The following is a 13187-nucleotide window of genomic DNA, read 5'->3' on the forward strand; positions in this document are numbered from 1 at the left end:
TACGGGGGTAAAAGAAAGGTAGCTTACACCTAAAAAAGGCTAAACTAGGCTCAGATCATGTCAGTCTTTGGATTGAAATGGTCTATCTCTCTGCTGCTTTTTTTTTTTTTTTTTTTTTTTATAGTTTTTAGCTTCTAGCTTTTATTTAATTCCAGTTAACATACAGTGTAATATTAGTTTCAGGTGTAAAATTTAGTTACTCAACACTTCCATACAATGCCCGGTACTCATCACAACATCTGCTGCCCTTTAGGGTACAGTGAATACTTTCTGGAAAGAGAAAGCAGTAGCCTAACTACAGAGTCGGAATGTTGGTTATCTGTCTGCCAAAATTCATGTGTTGAAATCCTAATGCCCAATATGATCATATTGGAAGTGGAGGCTTGAGAGTCTCTAAGGTCAGGAGGATGGTGCCCTCATGAATGGGATTAATGTTCTTACAAAAGACTCCTGAGAGATCCCTTACATCTTCCACTATGTAAGGACACAGCGAGAAGGCACCTGCTATGACCCAGGAAGAGGGCCTTCACCAGAATGCATCCATTCTCCTGCCTTGCCCTTGGGACCTTTCAGCCTCCAGAGCTGTGAGAAATAAATTTCTGTTGTATATAAACCACCCAGTCTATGGTGTTTTCTTCTAGCAGCCCAAAACACTAAAACACAGATCCTTTATATTTTTTCATACAAATGTTTGCCATTCAATAAAAAATTACCTAACATGTTTTTTAAAAGGCCATAATCAAGATAAAAATCAAATAATAAAAACAGATGCTATAAAAAAAAAGTCTGCCTCCATTTTGGAAGCCTCATAGAGCTCCATAACAGCTTAAACAAATTCAAATTCAATTAAATGAAACATTGCACATTCCAGTCATCAAACATTAGGGGTGAATCATAATTCAGGATCTTACTCCATTTTGAATGTTTGACTGCTGACAGCTCTTAAGCTCCACTCCCCCCTTTCCATCTTGCCCCACAACTGGGCAACCTCGTACGAAAGCCCACCTTCTTTTCGATGCCAACAGGGAAGTTTGAACCATTCAAAGCCCAGGTCACACATGGAGGTCTCGACCCCAGTCCACCCCTCTAACAAAATAAAACCCAAAAACACTTTTTCTTGTTTTTGCTGAAGCTACTCAGGACTAGCTTGTGTGCCTGCTCTGCTCTTCCTCAAAAGTCCTTTTTTATGTCTAATGAACCCGCTCACCCCATCTGTTGGTATGCTGCATCATCAGTCTCTAAATGCAAGCCACTTTTTCTGTGTGGGTGGGGAAGAGTTGCCCTCTATGGGGCAACTATAAAACACAAAAGAAATTGACCTAAATGTTGGAGTTCTTTGATTTGGACTTTAAAAATAACTATGATTAACATTTTTTTAAAAGAGAACAAGTAATGAATTTTACTAGAAAACCAGAATCAATTAAACAAAACAAGAATTGGCTATAAATTTTAAAACAATTGAACTTAATAAATCAGTTTCAAGAATACTGGACACAAATGCAAGCAGGATGAGTGAGCTAAAAATTAGGTCAGTAGAAAACAATTAGATAAAAGCATAGCTTAGGGAAAAATTAAGCCTTAAATGCATATATTACCAAAATAAAAAAGGCTAAAAATCAATAATGTGATTGTTGATTTTGGAAAGTTAGAAAAACAGTAAGTCATACCAGAAGAAAGCATAAAAACTATAAAAATAACAGCATAAATAAAATAGAAAACAAAGAAAATCTACAAACCTTAAAGCTATGTTATAAAAAATAATATTAAATTTATAAACCTCTTGCAGAACTGAGAAAAAAAGAGAAGGCACCAATTACCACTATAAAGAGTAAAAGAACTTAAATAATAATGCAGATACAGATTCATTTTTACTTTTAATGTTTATATATATTTTTGAGAGAGAGAGAGAGAGAGACAGACAGAGCATGAGCAGGGGAGGGTCAGAGAGAGATGGAGACACAGAATCCAAAGCAGGCTCCAAGCTCTGAGCTGTCAGCACAGAGCCTGACACAGGGCTTTAACTTATAAATGATGAGATCATGACCTGAGGTGAAATTGGATGCTTAACCCACTGAGCCACCCAGGCATCCTGAAACAGATTAGTTTTAAAAGGAGAATATTATATATAATTTTATGCCAAATAACTTGAAAATTAAATAAAAATAACAAATTCCTAGAATACAATTTATGAAAGCTGACACAAAAAGAAATAGAAAATTTTAATGGTCTTACGTTTATTAAAAATAATTGAATCTGCAATGTATAAACCTTTCCTCAAATAAATACCCAGGCTCAGGTTGCTGTATCGGTGAATTCCTCCAAACATTTAAAAAACTGGGGCACCTGGGTGGCGCAGTCGGTTGAGCGTCCGACTTCAGCCAGGTCACGATCTCGCGGTCCGTGAGTTCGAGCCCCGCGTCGGGCTCTGGGCTGATGGCTCAGAGCCTGGAGCCTGTTTCCGATTCTGTGTCTCCCTCTCTCTCTGCCCCTCCCCCGTTCATGCTCTGTCTCTCTCTGTCCCAAAAATAAATAAACGTTGAAAAAAAAAAATTAAAAAAAAAAATAAAAAACTAAGTGATGGCAGGTTTTCTGCTCTTTTTTTTTTTTTTTACTCTTTTTTTGAGGAAAAGCATAATTTAGATACCAACACTTCTGAAGGATACTAACAGAGACAATAAAAAAAAACAAACATTTAATTGTCTCAAAATGTGCACAAAACTTGCTTAATACAATTCTATATTCTTAGTGAATGAGCAATAAAAGGGAACTAAATTAATCTGATAATATTATCTACAAGAAATCTAGAAGAAACAATACAATTAGTAATAACACATTAAAATTTTCTCATGGAGATCTAGAAGAAACAAAAAAAGTCTATCACCACAATATCATATTGAAGGTCCCCACTAGTACAACAATGAGAGGAAAAAAACAAGGTATAAGGATTGGAAAAGAAGAAATATAACTGTCATAATTTACAGACAGCATGATTGATATAAAGAAAATCCAAAAGGAAACAGTCAAACTTCTGGAATTAGTAGGTGGGTTATCAAAGTCAATGGGTATAAAATCAACATATTAACCAAATTTCTCATATTACAGACACAAAAACTAAGGTCTAAAAAGATGCCCATTTCTATTCAACTACTTTTTTTTCTTTTCTTTTCATGTGTATTTATTTATTCATTTTAGAGAGACAGAGAGGAAAAAAAACAACAAAACAAAACATGATCAGGTAAGGGGCAGAGAGAGGAGACAGAAAATATGAGGCAGGCTCTGGGTTGTCGGTGCAGAGCCCGATGCAGGGCTCAAAACCATAAACCATGATGAGATCATGACCTGAGCTGGAGTCAGACACTTAACTGACTAAGCAACCCAGATGCACAATAAGTACTTTCAAAATTAGAAAACTAGTGACTTTCAGCCCAGTGATCCAGCTTTTTTTTTTTTTTTTTTTTACATGTATACATCAGCAATATAGCACTTGTTTGCAGGACATAACCTACAGAAATGTTTTTTTTATTCTAGTTCCTCTCCAATCAGGCCAGTCCCACCCTAGTTCCTATATTATTTGGGCATGGAGACATTCCACAGTGCTGCTGCCTGCAGTGACCACTCAGGGGCAATAAAGGGAATAACTGAGGGAAGCAAAACAATGATTTTCTGAACCATGGAGTTCTGACTGACCTTCTGCTTCTGCCACAAGTTGAGGGTCAGGGATCACTCACAGTGGCTGGTCACGTCTACAGTGAATCCTACAGATGGGATGAGGGGGAATGGTGACTGGGTCCAGGGTCTATCATAGGAGAAGGGAGAATGAGTAGACATGAGGGCTACTTGGGCTCACATTTACACAGGGCATCAAGTTTGAAGCTCAAGTGTTATCTCAAATGAGGCTACATACAGGATTACGGAATGACACAGACAAGAATGGAAATAGGATATGTTTATCACACAACTTTGAACTCATGTCCCTTCTTTCTGTCCACAATGTCTACAACACATCATTAATTAATGCTTTCTATAAGTTTTGCAATTATCTTGTAAACAATGAAGTTACATTAATGTGATGGTCTATCTCTATGTTAATACTACTATTTTATTACATATGAATATTTAAAACTTTTGTAGCATTCATTCGGCATTATTTCTTTTCTTCTTCCTCCTCCCCTTCCCACTCTACCCTGCTCTTTTTTTACCTTCTCTTTCTCAAAACAAGGAAGGTCAACCTTGAGAAGACTCTGGCTTCCTCAATGGCTAAGTGAACTCCTGCAACATGTAGGTGGAATGTGAGGGGTGATGGAGTTCTTGATTTGCAGGTGGAGACAGAGCTAGAGAGACTGCCTTGATATCATAAGTAGGTCTAATTTTAGTTCCAGGCTGGTGTTGCCTCAAGACACTGGGATTATGGAGGGAAGTTCAAAGGTTCAAGTGTTCCAATACTCTGGCCCAGGGTTTTGCACACTCAACTTGATGACTGTTGTCATGGTGAATTAAAGTGGGGATATACCAGAGTTTTGTTGTTGTTGTTTTCAAGTGCTTACAGCCCGGCCCTGATAACTATTCCCTAACTTTGCTAGGATCTTCACCCCTCCTAGACTCTTTTCTTCAAGCACACACACTTTCTATTTAACATCTCTAAGTTTCTAGTTAGTCCACATCACTAAATCCAACCTTTGCCAAGCTGTTGGTTTTCAGCTCCTAGATACAAGCAGCCTGGTTATCAGTTTACTTTCATTTTGTTGGCCTTGAATAATATTTTTCCAATATTACATAGCACAATTCTGCATTTATAAAACAACCTCCACAGATTTCTCTAACACATAGAATATACTTACGACTCTGAAATTACACTCCTCCAACTGTCCCAAGATCTTTCATCAGGAATCCCAATATCTCTTTGGGGAAAGTGAGATGCTTTTTTCACTAGCATATAATGTGGCCAGCTAATCTAGGCTGAGGGGCATGGAGTGGAGAGAGGGATAAGGAGGAAAAAAAGGGAAGCATTTAAACCTCCATTTGGCAATTTTAATTCTATATTATCAAATCAAAGCTAGCATTCAGCACTTTGGAGCATCCCTTCTACCTCTCCTGCCTCAGCTTCTACCTATTGTTCAGGAAAATTAGCAGATGCGTTCCAGAACATGTTTAGAATTGTGATATAGAGAAAGGAAAGAATACTGATAACCTGCTTCTGGTTAGCAGATGGAATTATGAGAAGGTTAAAAAAAAAAAAAAAAAAGGCAGCATCCAGGACTTTATTTCTCCAGGAAAACCAGAAAACCGTAGAAGGGCTGTCTACTGAAATTCGAAAGGGCGTGTGTAGAGACTAAACCCATCAATAAGTTCTACTCTTCAGGCCTCTCCTGACTTACCTCCACCAGCTTGTTGGCATGCTCACGGAAAACTTGGGCATATTCCTTCACTTCCTTTTCATTCCCACTCTTCGCAGCCTCAATGAGAACTAGCAAAGGGACATTGGTTTCCAAGAAAGAATCAGATATGTGATCCATCACTGCTTTCCGAAGCTGCAGTAAAAACAAAAAAAAACCACACACAATTAAGGAATAGAAGAATGGTATTTATGAGTCTATTACTCACTTAGCAATATGGATTAAATTACTGCCTGAGAATAAAAAATTTTTCTAAACTCTGCCCAGTTCTCATTATCCATGGAAATAATGTTTCAACTGTTTTTAATTTTCCCAGTGCTTATCGTATCAAAAGAAAACAGAGATGATTGATACACTGTTCTGAATTAACTATATTAAATGTTAATTTGAAAGTTACATATGTGGCCTTTAGCTTAATATATTATAGGCCCTCTCCTAAAGAAAGTCTTTTTTCCTCTTTCATTGGCCCAAATGTCTCCCTTCAGGAAGTTTTGAATCATGATATAGCTCAAGGACTCAGAACTTAGTTCAAGGCTCATTAAAAACAGAGAAATGTAGGCATCAACCAGCAAATGGGGAGAGTTTTAGATAAGGGTTGGGCCTTGAAGCTACCCTTAAAATCTTACCATTTTGCAGTAACCTGTCCTTTCTACATACATTATTTGACTTTGATAGAGTGGAAACATGAAACCTCTCATAATCTCAAAAATGTTTCTGCCCAAGTACTATGATGAGATAGTTGCTGTGCTCCAGAAAGAAGTACTTAGAATTATTCTTTAAGGTAAGTAAAAATAAACATATCCGAATATGTAACAATGCATAATTACATATCATTTCCACATTGTTAAAATGGGAAGCAGGGCAGCTGCATGAAAAAAAAAAAGAAAGAAAGAAAGAGAAACTGTACCTGAATAATTACCTCAGTGCTGCTTTGTTCATGATTTTCAGGATGTGTACAGAGAGAAAAAACCCAAATAAATGCAAGTGAAGATGGTAAACAATGTGGATGTTTTCCAAACAAATGTACCTATTGAGGAGTATTCAGGCAAATCTTTTAGTAGGGTGACACATGCATATCTATTATTGGTCAGAAGAAGGAGAACTTTGAACAAATTACAAATTTCCATTCCTTTTTGCACGAACTACTGTAAGGTATGTATGTGTGCAATCTAACTTAGTTTGGTTTACCTCTGAATTGGGCTTGGTATTTCACCATATAAAATACATAAAGTCTATGCAAAGCTAATATTAATTAGTTACTTATTTGGCAGCATGTGTTAAACTACAGCTCAGGAATAATGTTGGTTATGGGTGAGCTCATATATTCTGGATACATACAATGTGGCAGATACTCAAGTAAGATCTTTACATACTACATCATTTAAAAATTTTTTAATGTTTTTGCATTTTTTTGAGGGAAAGAGAGAGATAGAAAGAGCATGAGTGGTGGAAGGGCAGAGAGGAAGGGAGTCACAAAATCTGAAGCAGCCTCCAGGCTGCTATGCTGACAGCTCCGAGACTGACGTGGGGCTCGAACTCACCAAATGCAAGATCATGACCCGAGCTGAAGTTGGATGCTTAACCAACTGAGCCACCCAGGCACCCCAAGATATTACATCATTTAATCCCCCAAACAACACCATGAGATAGGGATGTTTCTTATATAAGATTTTTTTTTCAAATGAAGAAAATGGGACTGAGAAATATGAAATAATATGCCTATAATTATAAGGTAGCAAGTGGAAGAGCCCATGGCCAGAAGGTCTGAAGGGAAGAGTGCAGTGAGCACTTAAAATTGATCTTCCAAGCCTCTCTTCCAGGACAGAGTCCCACATGAAGGAGAAACTATTGGAAGTATAATCAAATTGAACTTGACAGGGACAACAGAGGTAAAAGAAAAAGGCCCAGAAGAAGTGGGGGAGGTGAGCAGAGAGCCAGGTTATGTCACCAGCCAAGCAACCATATTTTTTAAATCAGACAAAAATAACAGAAGTGAGAGCTCTGTAAAGCTAGAATAGCTAAGTCAATCAGGCCTCTTTCAAAACCGACAAGGAAAGTGAGTTCACATAAAAATGAACAACTTAAAATTATCAGGGTCAAAACTCATATAAAGTTATTATAAGAAAAATAATAATAAGGAATGTAATATTCCTTATACACAGTGAAACCATGCCAGAAACATATACTTGTAACACAGATTAAAACTGTAAACTACTATCTCAAATAAATTCAAATACACTAAAAAATTATAAAAGATATTAAATAAGACATAAATTACAAAAAGAAAAAAATATATACAATGAGGTCATGAAACTTAAGAATTGTAAATTAAAGAAAAATCTTTCTTTTAAAAAAAGAAGACTAAACAAGAATGAATAAATACAATAGTGAATGCCTTAAGAGAAATGGAAAGAGAAAAGAAGGAAAAAATTAAAATCCAAAAGAAATTCTTAGAAAAATATTTTAAAAGATTTAAGGAAAAGTGACAAATACTGAAGATAGACAAAAAAAAAAAAAATAATAAAAATCAGTATTTGGCTACCAGATGTCCCTGAAGAAGAAAAGCAAAACAGAAAACAAATGCTAAAAATCATAATTCATGAACACTTTCATATACATATAAATTACATTCTGAAAGGATATATCAGTACCTAGGAAGACTAATGCAAATTGTCAGGCAAAAAAACTGGATTCTAAATAAAAACAGGGGAAGAAATCCTTGTGTATTTAGACAAATAGAACAAATGGCTCATACAGGAAAGAAAATCAAATGATCATCAGACTTTTCAATAGCAAAGGTTTATGCCTGAAGAAAATGAAGTACTATAATTTAAGATACTCAAGGAAAGAAAATGTGAGTCAAGAATTTTACAGCCAGCAAAACTGACTTTGAAGAATAGAAGGCACAGACAAAATTTGATCAATGTGCAAGAACACAGAAAATATTGTTCTCATGAGACTCTGTCAGAGAATCTGTTAGAGAAAGATCTTTAACAACCAAAATAACTCAGAAAACATCAGCATGAAACTGACAGTGAGCATTAGATATATACTTGTTTGTAGAACTAAGAATATATGATGTTTAAATGAGGGAGATTATCGTATGAAGCAGATACATGGCTCTGGCAATGAAGATACAGTACAACACTGTAAACAAGAAAAAAAAGGGAAGAAGATGTACAAAAATATTTTATCTGTTTTACGTAATTTTAATTATGGTGGTAGTATTACTATTAGTGTTCTAATACTATTGTGTTTAAAGGCAGAAGAAAGCAAACGATTAGTCATGAGAAGTTATCTCTTACTCCTATGCTCTTGTTAATGAGGAGTAATGGTGTGGAAGAGAGAAGGTGAAATATAGAAGAAGTTTGGGAAAAACCCTATATTCCTAGATCTGAAGAAGAAATGTCAATATGAACACAAGATTTTAAAACACACACGCACACACACACACAATTTCCCAGTTCTGTCCAATGAAAAGGCTTAAAAACAATGGCAGCCCAATGGCAATGAACACCGTGAAATACAATTTTCCACTAAAACGAATCAGGGCTTCTTGCGGAAATGGCTAGAACTTTGAAGCTGAAATATACCAAAAGTCCTGAAATATCTTATTATGCAAAGAGTTATCAAAGACTACTAGGGTCATGTTAAAATAACTCAGGAGCCCCTCACTTGGCCAAAGATTACACATTTTGAACTTCACAAAAGATTAAAATTCCAGTGGATTGAAACTCATCAAATATATTTAAATACATGAGTTTATAATGACAACAAAACAAAACAAAACAATTAGCTGGTTACCTTTAGAGGCTGTCAAGGAACCAACTCATTTCTCTTGAAAGAATCAAGACTACATCTTGCCTTTCCTGTATGAACTGAAATTCCTTATGAAGAAACTTTATAAACTTACTCAACTTAAATGAAAACAAAATGATAGGATACCACCATTCTGCAACCTTTAATGAATCAAGAAATCTAGGCAATGAACATCAGTGGTGGAAAACATCACACACACACACACACACACACACACACACACACACACACAAAAGACAACCAGACACTATGTACCTTCTGGTAAAATGGCACATTCCCAGCTACAGTGTTGCCAAAGGGATCAAACCTGAAGTGGGTGGAGGCTCTGGATTCCCGAGTGATTTGCAGAAAATACAGAATGACATAAGGAACTGCACCACGTGCATCGGAAATTTTTTTTTGAATGTTTATTTATTTTTGAGAGACAGAGCAAGACAGAGAACGAGCAGGGGAGGAACAGAGAGAGAGGGAGACAGAATCTGAAGCAGGCTCCAGGCTCTGAGCTGTCAGCACAGAGCCCGACTCGGAGCTCGAACCCATGAACCGTGAGATCATGACCTGAGCCAAAGTCAGTTGCTTAACTGACTGAGCCACCCAGGTATCCAATACCACATGCATCTAACCAGCAAAATGCAAACTGTGGACAACTTACAGTGCAAGCCATCCGGGTTCTTCAACAGATGGCTTATAACTGAAAGAAAGGGATGAAAGGGGATGCTATAGATTAAGAGACTAAATAGACATATCCTAAAATGTGGGCAAAACTAAACTATATCATTTGATGATGCGCATTAGGGTGATTAAACCACAAAGACACATAAGGAAGTGAATACTTTAAAAGTCAAGATAATGCTTACTTTTGGAGGGAGAAAGAAAGCATAGAAAGGAGTTTTAAAGAGACTCGCAAAATTCTACTTTTTGAAGTTACATAAGGGGGGTTATAAGGGGAGTTACATAATAGTAATTTAATAAACTATATATTCATAGTGTGTGGATTTATATATTTGTGTTTTATTTTATAATAAAAACTTAAAAAAAAAGAAACATATTTCTCGTGTATACTCCATCATATTATTCTCCATTTCTATCTGGGTGGAATCCAGATGTGACACCCAAGGCGATCTGGGAAGCCATAATTAAGATGATGGACACTCCCTCCCCCACTCAACAATCAATTTGACCTCCTGAATGCATGGAGGAGAGCTTCCCAGTGTCCTGCCACTGGCCCAGTATTGTTACATGATTAACAACGCAATTCTATTGTGTTGGAGCCTTTGCATAGTTTGAAGTTTATTTTTTATTTTTTTCACAACTAAAATTATATTTTGGCATCAAGAGCCATCAGCAACAATGGCTTACACTTGTTTCATGCTTGCTATGTGTTATGCGCTGTTCTTTTTTTTTTTTAATATAGTTTATTGTCAGGTTAACTAACATACAGTATATACAGTGTGCTCTTGGCTTTGGGAGTAGATTCCCATGATTCATCACTTACATGCGACACCCAGTGCTCATCCCAACAAGTGCCCTCCTCAATACCCAACACCTATTTTCCCCTTCCCTTCACACCCATCAATCTTCAGTTTGTTCCCTGTATTTAAGAGTCTCTTATGGTTTGCCTCCCTCCCTCTCTGTTTGTAACTATTTTTCCCCTTCCCTTCCCCCATGGTCTTCTGTTAAGTTTCTCAAATTCCACATATGAGTGACAATATACAATATCTGTCTTTTTCTGACTGACTTATTTCACTTAGCATAATACCCTCCAGTTCCATCCATGTTGTTGCAAATGGCAAGATTTCATTCTTTCTCATTGCCAAGTAGTATTATATATATATAAATGATAGAATACTACTATATATATATATGAATGATAGAATGATAAATATACTATATATATATATATATATATATATATACACACACACACACACACACATACATACATCACGTTCTTTATCCTTTTATCACTTGATGGACATTTGGACTCTTTCCATAATTTGGCTATTGTTGATAGTGAGCTATAAACATCGGGGTGCATGTACCTCTATGAATAAGCACTCCTGTATCCTTGGATAAATTCCTAACAGTGCTATTGCTGGGTTGTAGGGTTGTTCTATTTTTAATTTTTGGGGGAAGCTCCCCACACTGTTTCCCAGAGTGACTGCACTTGTTTGCATTCTCACCAACAGTGCAAGAGGACTCCTCTTTCTCCATATCTTCATCAGCATCTGTTGTTTCCTGAGTTGTTAATTTTAGTCACTCTGACTGGTGTGAGATGGTATCTCAATGTGGTTTTGATTTGTATTTCCCTGATGGTGAGTGGTGTTGAGCATCTGGTTGAGCGTGATGAGTGTTTGTTGGCCATCTGGATGTTTTCTTTGGAAAAGTGTCTATTCATGTCTTCTGTCCATTTCTTCACTGGATTATTTGTTTTTGGGTGATGAGTTTGGTAAATTTTTATAGATTTTGGATACTAACCCTTTATCTGATATGTCGTTAGCAAATATCTTCTCCCATTCTGCTGGTTGCCTTTTAGTTTTGTTGATTGTTTCTTCTGCTGTGCAGAGCTTTTTACCTTGATGAGTTTCCTATAGTTCATCCTTGCTTTTATTTCCCTTGCCTTCAGAGACATGTTGAGTAAGAAGTTGCTGTGGCTGAGGTCAAACAGGTTGTTGCCTGTTTTCTTCTCTAGGGTTTTGATGGTTTCCTGTCTCACATTTAGGTCTTTCATCCATTTTGAGTTTATTTTTATTTATGGTATAAGAAAGTGGTCCAGTTTCATTCTTCTGCATGTTGCTGTCCAGTTCTCCCAGCACCATTTGCTAAACAGACTTTTTTCCATTGGATACTCTTTCCTGCTTTGTTGAAAATTAGTTGGCCATATATTTGTGAGTCAAATTCTAGGTTCTCTATTCTATTCCATTGGTCTATGTGTCTGTTTTTGTGCCAATACCATACTGTCTTGATGATTACAGCTTTGTAGTACAGGCTAAAGCCCAGGATTGTGATACCTCCCGCTTTTTCTTTTTCAACATTACTTTGGCTATTCGGGGTCTTTTGTGGTTGCATACAAATTTTGAGATTGTTTGTTCTAGCTCTGAGAAGAATGCTAGTGCAATTTTGATTGGAATTGCATTGAATGTGTAGATTGCTTTGGGTAGTATCAACATTTCAACAATATTTGTTCTTCTAATCCATGAGCATGGAATAGTTTTCCATTTCTTTGTGTCTTCTTCAATTTCTTTCATCAGATCTCTACAGTTTTCAGCATATAGAACTTTTACCCCTTTGGTTAGGTTTATTCCTAGGTATTTTATGGCTCTTGGTGAAATTGTAAATGGGAACCATTCCTTGATTTCTCTTTCTGTTGCTTTGTTATTGGTGTATAGAAATGTAACCGATTTCTGTATATTGATTTTATATCCTGCAACTTTGATGAATTCATGTACCAGTTCTAGCAGTTTTTGGTGGAGTCTTTTGGGTTTTCCATGTAGAGTATTATGTCATCTGCAAAGAGTGAGAGTTGGACTTCTTTTTGCCAACTTGGATGACTTTTAATTTTGTTGTCTGATTGCTGAGGCTAGGGCTTCCAACACTAGTTTAAAAAACAGTGGTGAAAGTGGACATCCCTGTTGTGTTCCTGATCTCAGAGGGAAAACTCTCAGTTTTTCCCCATTGAGGGTGATATTAGCTGTGGGCCTTTCATATATGGCTTTTATGATGTTAAAGTATGTTACTTCTATCCCGACTTTCATGAGGGTTTTTATTAAGAAACAAAGCTGTATTTTTTCAAATGCTTTTTCTCTATCTATTGACAGGATCATATAGTTCTTATCTTTTCTTCTATTAATGTGATGCATCACAGTGTTTGATTTGCAAATTTTGAACTAGCCCTACATTCCAGGAATGAATCCCAATGGCTCATGGTGAATAATTCTTTTAGTATACAGTTGAATTTGATTTGCTAGTATCTTG

At 36.5% G+C, this 13187-nt stretch overlaps 1 protein-coding gene across 5 annotated transcripts in view; it reads right to left on the bottom strand.

Annotated features, from left to right (window-relative positions):
• CTNNA2 (catenin alpha 2) overlaps positions 1–13187 on the bottom strand; it is a 1118632-nt gene that overhangs the window by 230483 nt on the left and 874962 nt on the right. For all 5 annotated transcript variants that reach the window (XM_040458373.1, XM_040458375.1, XM_040458374.1 and 2 more), the window contains exon 9: positions 5376–5528. In XM_040458373.1, coding sequence (XP_040314307.1) covers positions 5376–5528 — 153 coding nt within the window. The remainder of the gene's footprint in view (positions 1–5375; positions 5529–13187) is intronic.

This window comes from Herpailurus yagouaroundi, unplaced genomic scaffold, assembly GCF_014898765.1.
Source record: "Herpailurus yagouaroundi ecotype Mexico unplaced genomic scaffold, PumYag 221, whole genome shotgun sequence".
Lineage (NCBI taxonomy): Eukaryota > Metazoa > Chordata > Mammalia > Carnivora > Felidae > Herpailurus > Herpailurus yagouaroundi.